The 14,990-nt window shown below is 30.7% G+C and overlaps 1 protein-coding gene across 1 annotated transcript; it reads left to right on the forward strand.

Annotated features, from left to right (window-relative positions):
• The first annotated feature begins 1,087 nt into the window (after positions 1–1,087).
• Positions 1,088–2,918, forward strand: LOC120167900 (zinc finger protein WIP3-like). Its single transcript, XM_039176784.1, has 2 exons — positions 1,088–1,697; positions 2,180–2,918. The coding sequence occupies exons 1-2, from the start codon at positions 1,218–1,220 to the stop codon at positions 2,603–2,605; spliced, it is 906 nt and encodes a 301-aa protein (XP_039032715.1). The 5' UTR covers positions 1,088–1,217; the 3' UTR covers positions 2,606–2,918.
• Positions 2,919–14,990: the final 12,072 nt, after the last annotated feature.

A 14,990-nucleotide genomic window follows, 5' to 3' on the forward strand; every position in this document is an offset into this window, starting at 1 on the left:
TTTTATGATCGAGCTCAAAATTTAAATTAAAAAAGAATTCTTATTTACCACTTAATCAAATAATAATTTTTAAAAATTTAAAAATATTAGATAAATCATAATTATTTAATGTGAAAGGAAGGAATGAGAGTTGAGATTTAAGTATGAATTATATAATTTTGTTCAACAAAATAATTTTGGGGTTCATGAACAAAGCCCATTTTATTAAATACTAAGTTGAATAAATATGATTAATTATCTTAATCAAAGCTTAAAAGGATCGAGTTTCTTACCAAATTGATATTTACCGAGTCAAATAAAAGTACAATAAAAACCATGTGTTCGCTTATTTTTTAAATCTAAGATGTTTAATTTACAATAATTAATTTTAATTAGGTGAAGGAGCAAATTCATTAGGTCAAAGTTTTGAAAAGAAAACCCTGGTGTATATCACACTGATTTCACAAAATTATGTACGTGGCAAACCACGCCTTCATATACCTGATTTAACCATATATATATACGAGTCTAATTTATTCATCATTACCAATAAAAGTATTTCTTTTCTAAATAATAAATTGAACTTAATTTGTATATGATATCAACATAACATTCCTTTTCTCTTTCCAATAAAATACAGTTTTTTAACCCTTTAATATCAGTTTTCTGTTGTTTTAGGTATTGACTAAAAATGCTTTGAGGTCATCTGCTGCAATGTGCTTTGGGTTGGTCAAATTTCATCATTTATTTAATGGAAAGAACTCAAAGATCACTGTTGCTGAGCCATATATGTGTTTACATTGTTGTAGATGATACCAGGGATGTACATAATTTTTTTTTATGTTTAGGATACGAATTTATAAAATTTTAAGGGATATAAACGAACTTTTTTAATAAAGAATGTTTTGAAATATTTAAAATATATGGTAATTTAAAATTTAAGAGTGTCTCACTAGTTTCCTTGATCCTGGATGATACTGCTGTAGGATTCTCTTGTGATTATATTTATGCATGTCATTTTCTTAAACCCCACCACTAATCTCTCTTTAAGATTTTCACTCTCTCATATTCTTCCCCTAAATGAAACAGATGACAATGGTGGGAAAGGAGGGAAAAAAGCGTACTTGGTCCTAAAAGACAAACCAAACCAACTTTTATAAACCAGCTGCTATATTTGCAAGGCTTGAGGCTTTTTCATACACATAAAAACAACCCAAATTCTTCAATCTTTTTTCCTGATGATGAAGATGGGGTTTAGGAGATATCAAGTTGAGGAACTCCAAGCTCCTACTTTCATTGAATGGCTCAAGCCATCTTCCTCTCCTACTCCTCCTTCACCGCTATCGCTATCTTCGTCGGCGGCGGCACAGCAGCAGCAGCAAGGGCAGGAAACTATTCAATGCCTACCTCTTTTAAGTAGGCTGACGGAGAACAAATCATCGAAAGAGAAAATTGTTAAAGAAAAGACGGTGAAAGTTGCAGTTTCTTTGCACATTGGGTTGCCTAACAGTTGTGCAGCAGATCCAGTTGTTGAAAATAAGGTTTTTAAGGAGGAAGAAGAAGAAGAAGAACCCACCAAGAAAAGCTGCTTCCACGGTTGTTCTTTCAACACAGAGAGTAGGTTTTGGATCCCAACACCAGCACAGATCCTCGTCGGTCCCATGCAGTTTGCTTGTTCCATATGCAGCAAGACTTTCAATAGGTACAATAACATGCAGGTCAGTCAATTTTTCATCTTCCCATTTGTTTAATCTTATGAACCAAGCTATTATTTTCATTGTCAATAGGTTTTAGTCCTTATTGCAGGCAAAAAGTATGTTGGTTTTTAACAATTCGTCGTTATGAACTGTTTGGGAAAATTTCCACAAAATTATATCCAAGTAATCTTTGGAAAAAGATTTATCTTGTTCATATAGAACTTATAAAGAAAAATGATTACAAAAAGACTATAATTAAGAAAGGGGTAGGAATTGATTAGGAAAAATTAAAGCAAAGGTGTGGGATTTTAATTTGAACAGCTTTGGATTCTTATCTTTTTTATTGAGTAAAATCTTCACTCTTTAATCACTTTAATCATTCAATGTCCACTCTTTAATCACTCTAGTTATTCAACTTAATGCTTCTTGGTGTTGCCTTTTTTGCTTAGTAATCGTACCTTAAACATCACTAGCTGCAAGTTAACATCAAAATCTGAATACAGATGCATATGTGGGGGCATGGATCAGAGTACAGGAAAGGGCCAGATTCACTGAAAGGAACACAACCAGCAGCAATGCTGAGGCTGTCGTGCTATTGCTGTGCTCAAGGCTGCAAGAACAACATCAACCACCCACGAGCCAAGCCGTTGAAAGACTTCCGGACACTCCAAACTCACTACAAGAGGAAACACGGCGCAAAGCCGTTCATGTGCCGGAAATGCGGCAAGCCGTTTGCCGTCAAGGGGGATTGGAGAACACACGAGAAGAACTGTGGGAAGCTGTGGTATTGCACCTGTCGATCCGATTTTAAACACAAGAGATCACTTAAAGATCACATCAGGTCATTCGGCAAAGGCCATTCTCCTCATCCTTCGCTCGAAGGATTCGAAGAGCTCGAAAAGGAATGCACCACCGGCTCCGAGGACTAGGCCGTTCGATTTCCAAGTACCCTTTAACTTGTACCGTGTTTCTAAATTAGGTTATTGCTTTAAAAGTTTCCCAGGCTTAATCCTAATATGCTTTGTGATCGAGGGTTGAGCCTCGGAAACTTTTTTAGAAGCTTCGTTAAGTGGGAATAAGAAGGAAAAGAAAAGGTTTACCTCAAAGTGGTGACGTAGATGAATTTTCTTCTCTTCGATGGTGGAGATTTGAAACAAATTTGGGTTATTTTATAAGGGAGAACATTAATCAGCTTCATTGCTAACTGGTAATCTTTTAATAGGATGGGGGATTTGTATTGTTTTCTAGGCAATCAAAGATTATAACTTTCAATCAATCATGTTTTTTATGCTTTTTAATTCTGAAGTTTAGTATATATCGTTTACATGTATGAATGCTTGACAAGAATTTGGCCAGATGAACACAATTAAATTGATGTTTGTAGTTTGTTAATTCTAAAAAGAATGGTTAAACCCTAATAACCTAAGAAGAATCAAGTTAATGATCAATATATTTCATTGAGAAAATGCAATATCAATAACGAAAAAATTATTAGATGGATTAGACACACCACGTTATCCGTGGTTCCAACCAATAATATTTGTCAATCTCATCTTTTTCCAAATGAATCTTTACCATTTAAATAATAAGTAGTCATTTAGAAATTTTAAAATTTATAGATCTCATTCACTATTTATTCTTTCTTTTCTCTTGTACATAGTGTGTTTTTGTGAGCTTAATTTAAGTACCTACCTTTTAGAGGTTTTTATTGTTTATATCTTTTTATCCTTTATAAAAAGAGAGTGGTTCTATCTCAGCCTTTGAAAAGATATGAATTTATAAAAGACTATTTTTGAGCCTAGAAAAAGAAAGAACAAATTAGTAAATTTGTTAGAAATCCTTAGTGTGGAGTTAAGATAATAGATGTAAACTCCATTGAAAAAGTTGAATAACTCTAAATCTTGTGGCTATTGTTTATCTTTTATTCCTCCATTCCCAGAAAAAAAACTTATCCAACCTAATCTGAGTCCCAAAATCTTTTAAAAAATTTGACCTTATAAAATCAATTAAGAACAAAATTTGTCAGTTTCGGATTAAATTGCCAACCCTACTACCGGTGTACCACTGCCCGAATCTTCAACAAGCCCAAAGATGAAAAAATTAGCCCATTATCACTGATTGATTAACACTTTCTTTTTATTAAGCTAAGGTGATTACAAAGTAATATATGTTCTAAATATTCTCAATCATTTGACAATAAACATTCAATCACACTATTGCAGTCAGTGGTGCTCAAACTCATGAACAATAACGATTCGTTTAACCACTGAGGTAAATTGACTCGTGTTAATTGATTCAAAACCTACTAACACATTTGAGGAGTATGTTAAAATTTTATAATCTTTATATTATCAGTCTCCACTTTCACTTTACGTTATTCGAATCCCCATGGGTCGCTTATAACTCCGTTATTAAAACATACCAATCTTCAAGATTTTAGAAACCCCGAACAGGACAATACCTACTATCATTAAAACTTCTAATGATGCATATATCATTTAATTATATTTCATTTGATTATAAAAATTAATTTAATTTCTTTTTATTTAATGAAATAAGAAAAAAAACAAGATTTTTTCTCTCGAAATTAAGAGAAGCTTCTTTTTCATATTAAAAGAATTCGTGTGTGACCATTAGATCAATCCATAGCTGGAATATATTTTGGTGTGTCCCCAATTGGACTTGAAATAATTTTGAGTTGGAGCCTCGTCCGTAGATGGCCCAACAGAAGAAAGATGTACAAACGCTATTACAATCATTTTGACCTAAACACATGTAGGGTTGTTATTGTTTGGTTTTAATTGAATAAATATATTGAATTAAAATTTATTTTGATCAATAAATTGATTAATTAGATATTAAATTGGTTAATAATTAATTTTTTTTCGAAGTTAGTTATCGTTCAATTGAAAATTGATTAATTATGAATTAACTGAAAATATTAAATGTTAAATACATTACATATATTAGATATTTAGTTGTATTAGTTGTCTTAATTTTTTTTTAATTTATAGACATTTAGTTCTTTGTTGAGAAACAACCAACGTTTATAATAGTGGTTTTTAATAAAATAATTCATAACAACCTTTATGAAGGATAATTATGTTCATAAAACTATGTTTAGAATATATCTTTTTGAGATACGATCGTTTGTCTCTTAGCTTTCCAACGGTACTTGAAACGAGACAATCTGATATTGAGGACTCAAGATATGTTCATTTTAGTAAAGACAATACATGTAGAAATTCTTATATGGATTAATATTAGATTTTATAAATATTACGAATTTTCAATATTTTTTATTAATTATTTGTAATATAATTTAATATAGTACGTTGGATTATAATTTAAGACTAGATTTATTATTATATTAAGAATTAGAATCAAACATTATCTATAGTTATTTTTATTTTATTCAATAGTTACTTAGGACTTTGGAACTCCTCTCATGTATAAAGGAGGCTTCATTCACAATTGTAAATCAAATTTCTTTGGATTAATAATACAACGTGAGAACCTTTTTGCAAGTGTTGATTACTTTGTGCCTTTGAAACATTCTTCATCATTAAGTTCTTCAAGATTTTTGTGAGAGAGATCTTCACACTTTGTTTTGCCTTCTCATTGCGATTAATAGGGTTGGTTAGAACCGATTATCGAGTTTGCCTAGTCAATTGTGGCTAGAAAGGTTCGTATGAAAACTATCTATCAATCACCATCATCGTCATCGTCATCATCGTCAAATCACCATTATCACCCGTCACCACCAAAACCCTAATTTTGACTAAGTATTCATATCTTTATTCATTCATCATCTTTGTTTATCTTCTTTAGCTTTTGTTTATCTTTTATGTCTTAATCTTCATTTTTCTAATTTTAGTCTTGTGTTCTTATCTTAATTTGCTAGCAACTTTTTCCCCGTTCAAAACCCTAGATTGTGACAACAATCTAATCCATCTTCCATCTTACTCTTTGATTGAGTCTAGACCCTTAGTCTTGATTCTTCAACTGCGAGCAATGTTCATCACTCCGCTTCCATCCCTTGTCAATTGGTATCAGATTTGGATCGATTCTTGGAGAAAAACAAACAATCTTGCTTGTTCTTGCACACATCAACTTCAAGGTACCCCAACGGAGCTAGTTTGTGACGATTGATCATTTTTAGATTCTTTTTGTATTATTTTAATTTTGTTTCAATTTCTTCTGTTAGTTTGCTCTTTTCATTAAAAAGAAAAGAAAAAAGGAAATATGAAAAAAAATCCAAAAACACGTAAACAAAGGAATTTTGAGCTGATGTTTTACATGTCTATTCTTCTTTCTAATAGTGATCTCCAGTCCAAAATTCAGGTCAATCAGATATCAAAAGATCCCTAAAAATCTTGTTTAAATTTATTTAATAGATTTAGGATTCTTCGTTGAAAATTTTCCAGAAAATTGTATTGAACGAATTTTGATCTGAAATTTTACAGGCATATTCTCCATCACTAGATTAGTTTGAAGTAAAAAAATCAGACCATTTGGACATCAACAATCCCTTCAAACGTGGTGATCAAGAAAATTGATAGAATTAGAGTTTATTCATTCAAGAACTTCCACAAGATACTAATGAAGGTATTTTGGGCTAAAATTTTACAGGTTGTTTCTAAATTCAAATATAGACTCCCACATAAAATTTTAAATCGTTTGAATATCGGCAACCCCATCAAACATGTTGCTCAAGTTGATCCCGCGTTTTCTAGGTTTTTCAGATTTGGTTTTCCTACTTTTTTTAATCTTATTGCTTTAGGTTCTTTTGTTTTCCCATTCTTGTTCCTTTATATCATCTAACATATTCTTGTTCTTGTGCTAGTTGGACCAAAAGAGTTTGCATAATTCTTCTCTCATTGCATTCTTGTTCAATTAGAGTTTAACTCTATTTTTGGCCTCTTAGAGCTACTAAGCTGAATTTTTCCATATTTATTAGAGATTGAACTTCGACAAAAACATTATAGAATCTCTTGTTAAGAGAGTTTGAAAGAATACAAGACTAGCTTACTTGCCTCGTGATGTATTACTTCTTTGAACTGATTTGTCAGGTTTCTTGTCTTCTTTGATTTTCTTTTTCACTTTACATGTTTCTTTGAGTGTTGTGTTTCTTTGAGTGTTGTGTTTCTCAGGATGTTTCGTACTACACAAAGAGTGGAACCAAAATTCATTATCCCCTTTTTGAAGGGAATCTTGATTTAGATGCATATTGGGATTGGAAAGATGAACTTAATCTCATATTCCACAACTATAAGTGTTCTGAAGAAAAAAATATATTTATCTACACTTGGATTCATAAACTATTCTTTAACTTGGTGGACACAAATTAAGAAAAAAAGTACGTGAAAAAATGTGAATCAAGACCTGAGATGATCTCAAATTAATGATGAGAAATGAATTCATTCTACTTGAAGACCGTCGTACGGTCGAACGAAAACTTAAAATTTTACAACAAGGTAACAAATTTGTGAAGGAGTACTACAACAAGATGGATTATTAATGCAGCAAGAAAATAATTGTGAGAATGAATATAAAACAATGTTCCACTTCATGAAAGGTCACAATCCAATCATCTTTGATGAACTTAACCAACAAGGTTATATAGACCTTCTAGATGCACTACAAAAAGCATAACTGTTGATAGTCAACAAAAAAGGATATATCAGTTCACAGAACAATACCAAGGTACATTGTAACGCCCCAGATTCTGGTTTGGGAGTTTTGGCCAACCCGAGATGGGCCATGGACAAGTTCCTTGGATTATATGAAGCTTTCACCCAATTTGATTTGAATTTGGGCTTGAATTGAGCCCAATAGTTGTCAAAATAAGCATTTTTAAGCTTGGGTTGAATCTTGAGGGACCAAGGAAGAAATTGTACCATTTTTATTTTAAAAAGCTGAAAATACTTAGTTGTGGGTGATATCACATTGTCCCCTCCCTCTTTTTTTAAGTTACCCCTTGTCTTCTTCTCTTCCTACTTTTCATTTTCTTCTCCTCTTAGAAATTCAAGAAAGATATAAAATTTATTGCTTTTCAAGTGTTGCAAGGAGAAACTAAGGAAAGAATCATTTTCTGGAATACCCCAAAATTTTAGTTAGTGACTAAAATGTAAGTTTTAAAAATTAAGGGGCTTAAATATAAACTTTCTAAAAGTTTAGGTACCAAAAATGTAATTTTGAAAAGTTATATATTTTAACCCGTAAATGAACAGTTTGGCCTAAAACAAGAATTTTCGTAGTAATCATATTTTTTACGAGATTTGTGTTAAAAGCTATAAAACATTAAAGTTTGGTATAAAAATCGGATAATCGGATCGAATAGTAATTTCACGAAATTTTGAGATAATAGATATGGTATGAAATATTATTTCCATATTTTAGATCAGTGAAATTTAGCATGAAACAGTGTAATTGAATTTGATAGATTTGGTTGAACAGTGGAAATTTTAGTGACTAAAATGCAATTTTCAAAAATTTGCATGGCCAAAGTAGAAAGTCAAAGCCAAATTATTTATCATTGACCAAGGAATATTTTAATGGAAGATAATATAATGACATTTGGTAAATTTCAAGATTCATTAATGGCAATTTAGAAATTTCTCATGAATTGAATTTTAAATTCAATTTAATTAGTTTAAATGCCATGTGTATTATGAAAATTACTAGAATAATCAATAGCAACAAATTTTCAACTCTAATCTTCTTCAAGGCTGAAGCTCTCTAGCTTCTCCAAGTTAAATTTTTAATTTGATTTTTGAAGCTCTATGGTTGATTTTTGGATTAAGTTATTAGATAGAGAATTACTCTACATGAAATTCTCTATCAATTGGTACACAATTTACATAGTGAAAATGCTTCTGTGTTGAGATTTGGTGATTACATTTTATGTAGAGTTTGATGATTTTGAAGAATTAATTAAAATTTTATGTTTTAAGGTGGGAGATTAATTCTAAGGCATGTGTGATGATTGAAATTATTTATACATACTTATGTGAGATTTAGTCAACTTAAGATTATGGTGAAATTATTGAATTTGATTCAATTTGATGTTGTGATAATTTCAAATGCATGAATTTAATCATATGAGGTTTAATTCATGGTTGAAATTGAACAAAAAGTTCCCCTTATGAAGGATGAAGCATTCAGCTATGGGGGAGAAAATAAGGGGAAAATGTTGAAGAATTTCCTATGGTTTAGAATGAATATTAGAAGTGTTCCATGTGATTTAGAGATTAATTTGGAAGCTTGATTTAGTAAAAGGGTTAATGACAAGTTTTGAGAATTGTGGGACTTTAATGTGAAATTGTGTAATTTGAGGGACTTAATACTTGTTTATAAGGATGTCATGCTGGAAATTTTAAGTTAGGAAGTTGAATGAAACCAAATTTCAAGTTTGGTAAAGTTGAGGGTGGAATTTGAAAAGTCTCCATATTATAAGTACTTGATTTCTAGTTTATTAAATGTGAAAGTATTATTTTGGTAAAATAGTACATTGCTGGAAATTTTATATATGTGCTTATTTTTAAGTTTAAATATTGAGTTGGGATCAAATTGCAAGTTTATCAAATTAGATAGTTGAATTTGAAAAGTCTAAGAGAGCTAGGATAAAATTTCAAGTTTTTGAATGTTAAAGGATTTGTTTGAGTATTTTTATTAAGGTGCTTGAAATTTTAGTAATTAATGTGAAATAATCATAATAGTGAAGGGCTATTATGAATTTAGTGGAAAAGTTAAGATGAATTTTAGAAAGAATTCACAATTGGTGATTTGATTGTGTAATTAGTAATAGTTGAGGGATGGGTGATGAGAATAAATATTTATGGGATTGATCGAGTATGTTGGGAAGTTTGAAGTCATGAAAGAAAATATGATTTAGTTTGATATTGATTTAGTATTGACTTTATTTTATAGACTTTTATATTAATAAATTTAGATTATGTTAGTATGATAATAACATATAATCGAATATTGTGTTGTTATTATGATGTTGTCAGACCATGATAAATCCAATGATCTGAATGACCTGAAAAGGAAGGCCCAAGCACATGATTAAGAGTATCGTATAAAAGGTTCAATAGTGAGGCAAATGTGAGTGCAATTTATTTATTCTGATTGAATACGACTTGCGATAAGTTAACCTCACATTATTTTAAAAGTATGATTTATGTTTAATTATGGATTATTTCCATAATATTTTTATAAAGTTTTAAGAACGATTTAGGGTATGAACTACCCAAGTTTATATTTTGCGACGATGATTTAAAAATGGTTCTGTTTTTGACATGTTGTTTATTAAATGGTTATTATATGAATTAAAAGTCCATTGTATATTGCATTGAGAGTCGTAAGTACAATTGATATGCCATGAGGTGGAGTGAATATAATTCTAATATGATACATCTTTGTATATTATGTATAGCACCTTGGGTGCAAATGTTATGATTGCACTTTGAGTGCATAGTCTGATTTTGATGACAGCATTGAAGTGCTTATTGCACACACTCGTCTGACTCACGTACATTGCATTCTCTTAAATATACTTTGGGCTATGAAAAATGAAATATAAAAGTTCTGAAAGGTGTCTGAATAAAAAGGAATGTTAAATGATTATTTCGTCTGATATTGTTTATTATGATTTTTTTCCAAAAAACATAAGATGGTTCTTTTCAGGTTTCTTCTTAAGAAATAACTTGAGATAATCGGTTTGAATGTTTTAAGATTTTGTTTGAATTATTTTGAATTTTTAATATATTTACGAGATTTTATATATATATATATATATAGATATATATATATATATATATATATATCTCACCTTGAGCTATTACTGCTGTAACACCCCCAACCCGTATCCAACCCTGATACGAGTCCGAAGTGTCGCATTGACTTTTCAAACCTTTATTCGTATAAAATAGTGAGTAATTTTAAAATCTTTTATAACATTTAACTTATTAAAAACATTTACAAAACTATTCAGAGCTTATTCAATATATTCTTTTGATTACATCCCAACTAGAACTGTATATAAAAAAATATACATATTATTCACCTCTCTTCTGATCTTACATTCGGTAAGGAGAACTGACATGCCTTGTTCCTCTTTACTTCTCTTTTCGCTTTCCAAACCTACGTGTGAAACAATCACACGCTAAGTCGATGACTTAGTGAGGCAAATAAAACATATAATATTTCATATAACATAAAGCATACATAAACATATACCATCATTATCATAATCCCTATCATTATCATTAAGAAACACATATAACATCATATGGTTCATGTAACACATTTCAAACCACTTACTTTTGATAACCATTTATAAACCCATCGTATACATATCACATTCAGTATGTTTGTTTAATCTCTTTATTAGCCCATGTACACTAGTGAGAACTTAAGATATGTGAGTACATTGAGGTTGTGCACACATATGCTGTCACCACAGCTCATATAAATATCCCGAAGGACCACATATCATTCCTTAAGAATCATATACATATGCCAAGGATCAAGTATGTGTCTCATCAGACTTCACACATGTTCCAAAGAATACATATATGTCCCGAATGACCTATCCAGAGGTCATAAAGATCCTCGGTAACTATCCAGAGGTCATAAAGATCCTTGGCAACTGTCCATAGGTTCCGAAGAACCTAGGTAAACTGTCCATATGTTCCTTAGAACATAGGTATACTGTCCATATGTCTCGAAAGACATAGGTAATTTGGTCCAAAAGTTCCATAGAACATAGGTATACCCTCGACTCTTGGCATGCCAACTATACCCCTAGCTCTCATATCACATAACATGGGCATTATCATTTATAACATTTCATATCACTTGTTATTTCTCTTCTGTCACATACCACATATATGTGTAACCATATATCTCATATCATATCACATGTATCACAAGTGCATGTATTCACGTAGATCGTTTCATATGACTTATATCATTTATCATTTGTTCATGTAACTTGTATGTCATATCAAGTAACATATAACACATAATCATATAGGCTCACGGTTTTATCACCTATCATGTTATTTCACATATACACTTTTATATCGCATAAACTCATATATCATATCACCTATAATAACATATGACACATATACCCATAACTTCATATCACATACTTATATCAATTCACACTTAGTCACATGGGTCATTTCTCATAACCTATATCACATCACATATGTTCATGGTTATATCCTATAGCATATAAAATAACATATAAACTTATATATTTATTCATGTGTATACTTTCATTTAGCCTATATATCAATTTCATATAACTTATCTCATAACTTATTTGATATTCATATATTCTCATCTTATAACTTATATTACTTATACATATAACCTTATGACTTATTATCAAGTACTCAACTAATGTTCATATATGGTTCCATCTTTATCATATAACCTATGAGCTATTCTTATATTACCCTATATCAACCATACTTTGTTTATCTCACTATTCATATCATTCATTTATCACATATATGTCACTTTTCACTTATCACATAGTTTACATCCTATGATCATAGAATCATATCAATAACACATATACTCATGCACACATATAAATCATAACAAACACATACCTCTATGAATTCATGCGTTTTACTATTGGAAATAGACTTATCATAAGTCTTATTTTCCATTTAACATCATATACTAAATAATGTGCACTCACCTTAGCTTTGCTTTGATTCGATTCTAATCCTTCAATTGATTCAGAACGGGATCATGTTCTATATCTACATAATCATACATAGATCTATATTAGTATTATAACTAATATACTCTAATGGTTCACTCTTTAGATTAAGATAAATGTCAATTTCTTCTTTCAATAAGGGTATGCATCGATGCACTATTGATGCATCGGTGCATAAAATACATTCGATGTTGTATTATTATTGGGATGCATCGATGCATGCCTTATGCATCGATGCACTAATTGCATTCGATGTTTCTATTTTAAAAGAGTGCATCGATGCACTACTTGTGCATCGATACACCTTCAAACAAATTTCTGGGTTTTAACCTTGATGCATCGATACACAATGAATATGCATCGATGCACTCTGCCCAGAATCCTCTTTTTGAACCCGAAAATCATTCATTTTGGCTTAAATCCTTCATGTTTCATCCCCTTTTCATTCTTAACTCTAGTACACATACTTAAACCAATCTATACTCATTTATTTCATCTTAAACCTCAAAATCCTATATTCCATATGTAATTCAATAATTACATCAATTTTGCAACATGTTTCAAATCCAATTATATTACTTCATATCTCTTACTTAGATTGATGACAAGTCAAATCCAACTTTCAATTCTTATTATAACCTCTATTTCAAGATTTCATTCAAGAACCACTAATCTTTAATCTTCTCTATCTCCTTTATCTTTTGATTTTAGGACAACCTAAGCTTTCCATAAGCTTAGTTATCATCTAATGATCAAAAACCAATCTTAAACTTAACAAATAATTAACTAAGTAGAAGACTCACCTTTGAGCTTGGAGATACGGGATGAGAGGAAGAAGAAGAAGAAAAGAGAGTTTCTGGAGAAATCTCTCAATCTTATCCCATATATATCATTATCTTATCCTTTCCAAGTCAAATGACCACTTTGCCCTTAAAATCCTTTAATAATTACTAATAACTTTTAGGATTTATTTTCAGATAAATCATTGAACTAATTTATTCTTCTACTTTAATCATCAAATTCTGAAACTTTACAATTAAGTCACTAACCCATAGTTTGGGATGTTACAACTCTCCCCTCCTTATAAGAAAATTCGTCCTCGAATTTTCACTGCACATCTTGATAAGAACATATCTTCTAATGTTCTTATGTTACTTCTCTGACTTATTCTTTCTTGTCATCATCGGACACTTACTTTTCAATCCTTTAGTTTTCCAACTATCTTTTTCGTTATACATTCATCTTTTGTTGCTTATCATATAAACAATAACCAGTAATATCAATCCATTGTTGTCTTTTCTCTCATTCTTTCATCCTTGTCTGTATTACGATACACATAATCTCTCATATAACCTTACATACTTTTCTTACTTCTAATCAAACTTACAATCTGCACTTCCTTATAACCCTTTATCATATTAATCATTTAAACACCATCTTTTCATTTCTTTATCCATTTATCCTTTTATTATCAAAATCTTCTTATATACCTATCATATCTTTATCACCTCTTTATAACGTTAATAACCAACTTCACTTATACATAACCTCATTCTTTACTATCTCTTATAATTGTATTTTCCTTCATCAACTTCTAATCCTTTAACTTAATATACTCCAACTTCATAACTCTGTTAATCAATATCGATTCTTCTAATCTAAAGCAAAAATCTTCATCTAACCATTCATATACATTCTTTGTAATTGGAATTATTTCAACAATTACCAAATCTCAATACTCATCTCACCCCTTTATAATACATTTCCCGCTTCAATTTTCATAACTCTAACAAAACTTTTAATCTAATTCACAAAGGTTGTCTTTAACCTTGGTTTATTATCAATTAAATCATTGTTTAATCTTTCAGTACCAGACCATACTAATTGAGCCTGTCTGACTCTCTTTGATGGTATTGAACTCTATGAAGCACCAATTCTCTTAATCATATCCACACTCTTGCTTATACCCAATATTATCCCTTCGTTTCAAACTTATAAGCTCTGGCTTCATATACCTTATACACTTATCACTGATGCACTTATCCTTGAACTCTTTTACAAATTCTCACTAATTCATTTAATCTTTTAACGTTCTTATGGTGACACTCGTTCACCATATTCCATCTTATCCACATAATAACAAACTTCTCAATTTAATTTCTCCACTATGGAGAAATGAACATCTTCTAGCATTATCTTCATATCATTTATCCAAAGGTCTGTAACAACAGAACCTTCCTCAAATTCACCCTTGAGCTCGGGTGCTCATAACTCTTTTAATTATTTCGATACATTCATTCTATGAGTTAACGAAGTATACAATTGAAAACACATCGGAATATCATTCAACATCCTTAATCATTCTCTAATCTTATAGAGACATTCCCTGAGGTTTTCGCTCTTCTCCCTGCCTGGCCAGGGCAGGTGAATGATATTACCTTCAGGTCTATCGTCTTGTATTTCACTTTAGAAACTCTCATATCATTTCTTCTATCACATATCACGTGTGCATATGATCATCCAATTCATATCATATAACATGTCATTTGCATATGTTCACATAT

This window comes from Hibiscus syriacus, unplaced genomic scaffold (genome assembly GCF_006381635.1).
Source record: "Hibiscus syriacus cultivar Baekdansim isolate YM2019G1 unplaced genomic scaffold, ASM638163v2 tig00111708_pilon, whole genome shotgun sequence".
NCBI lineage: Eukaryota > Viridiplantae > Streptophyta > Magnoliopsida > Malvales > Malvaceae > Hibiscus > Hibiscus syriacus.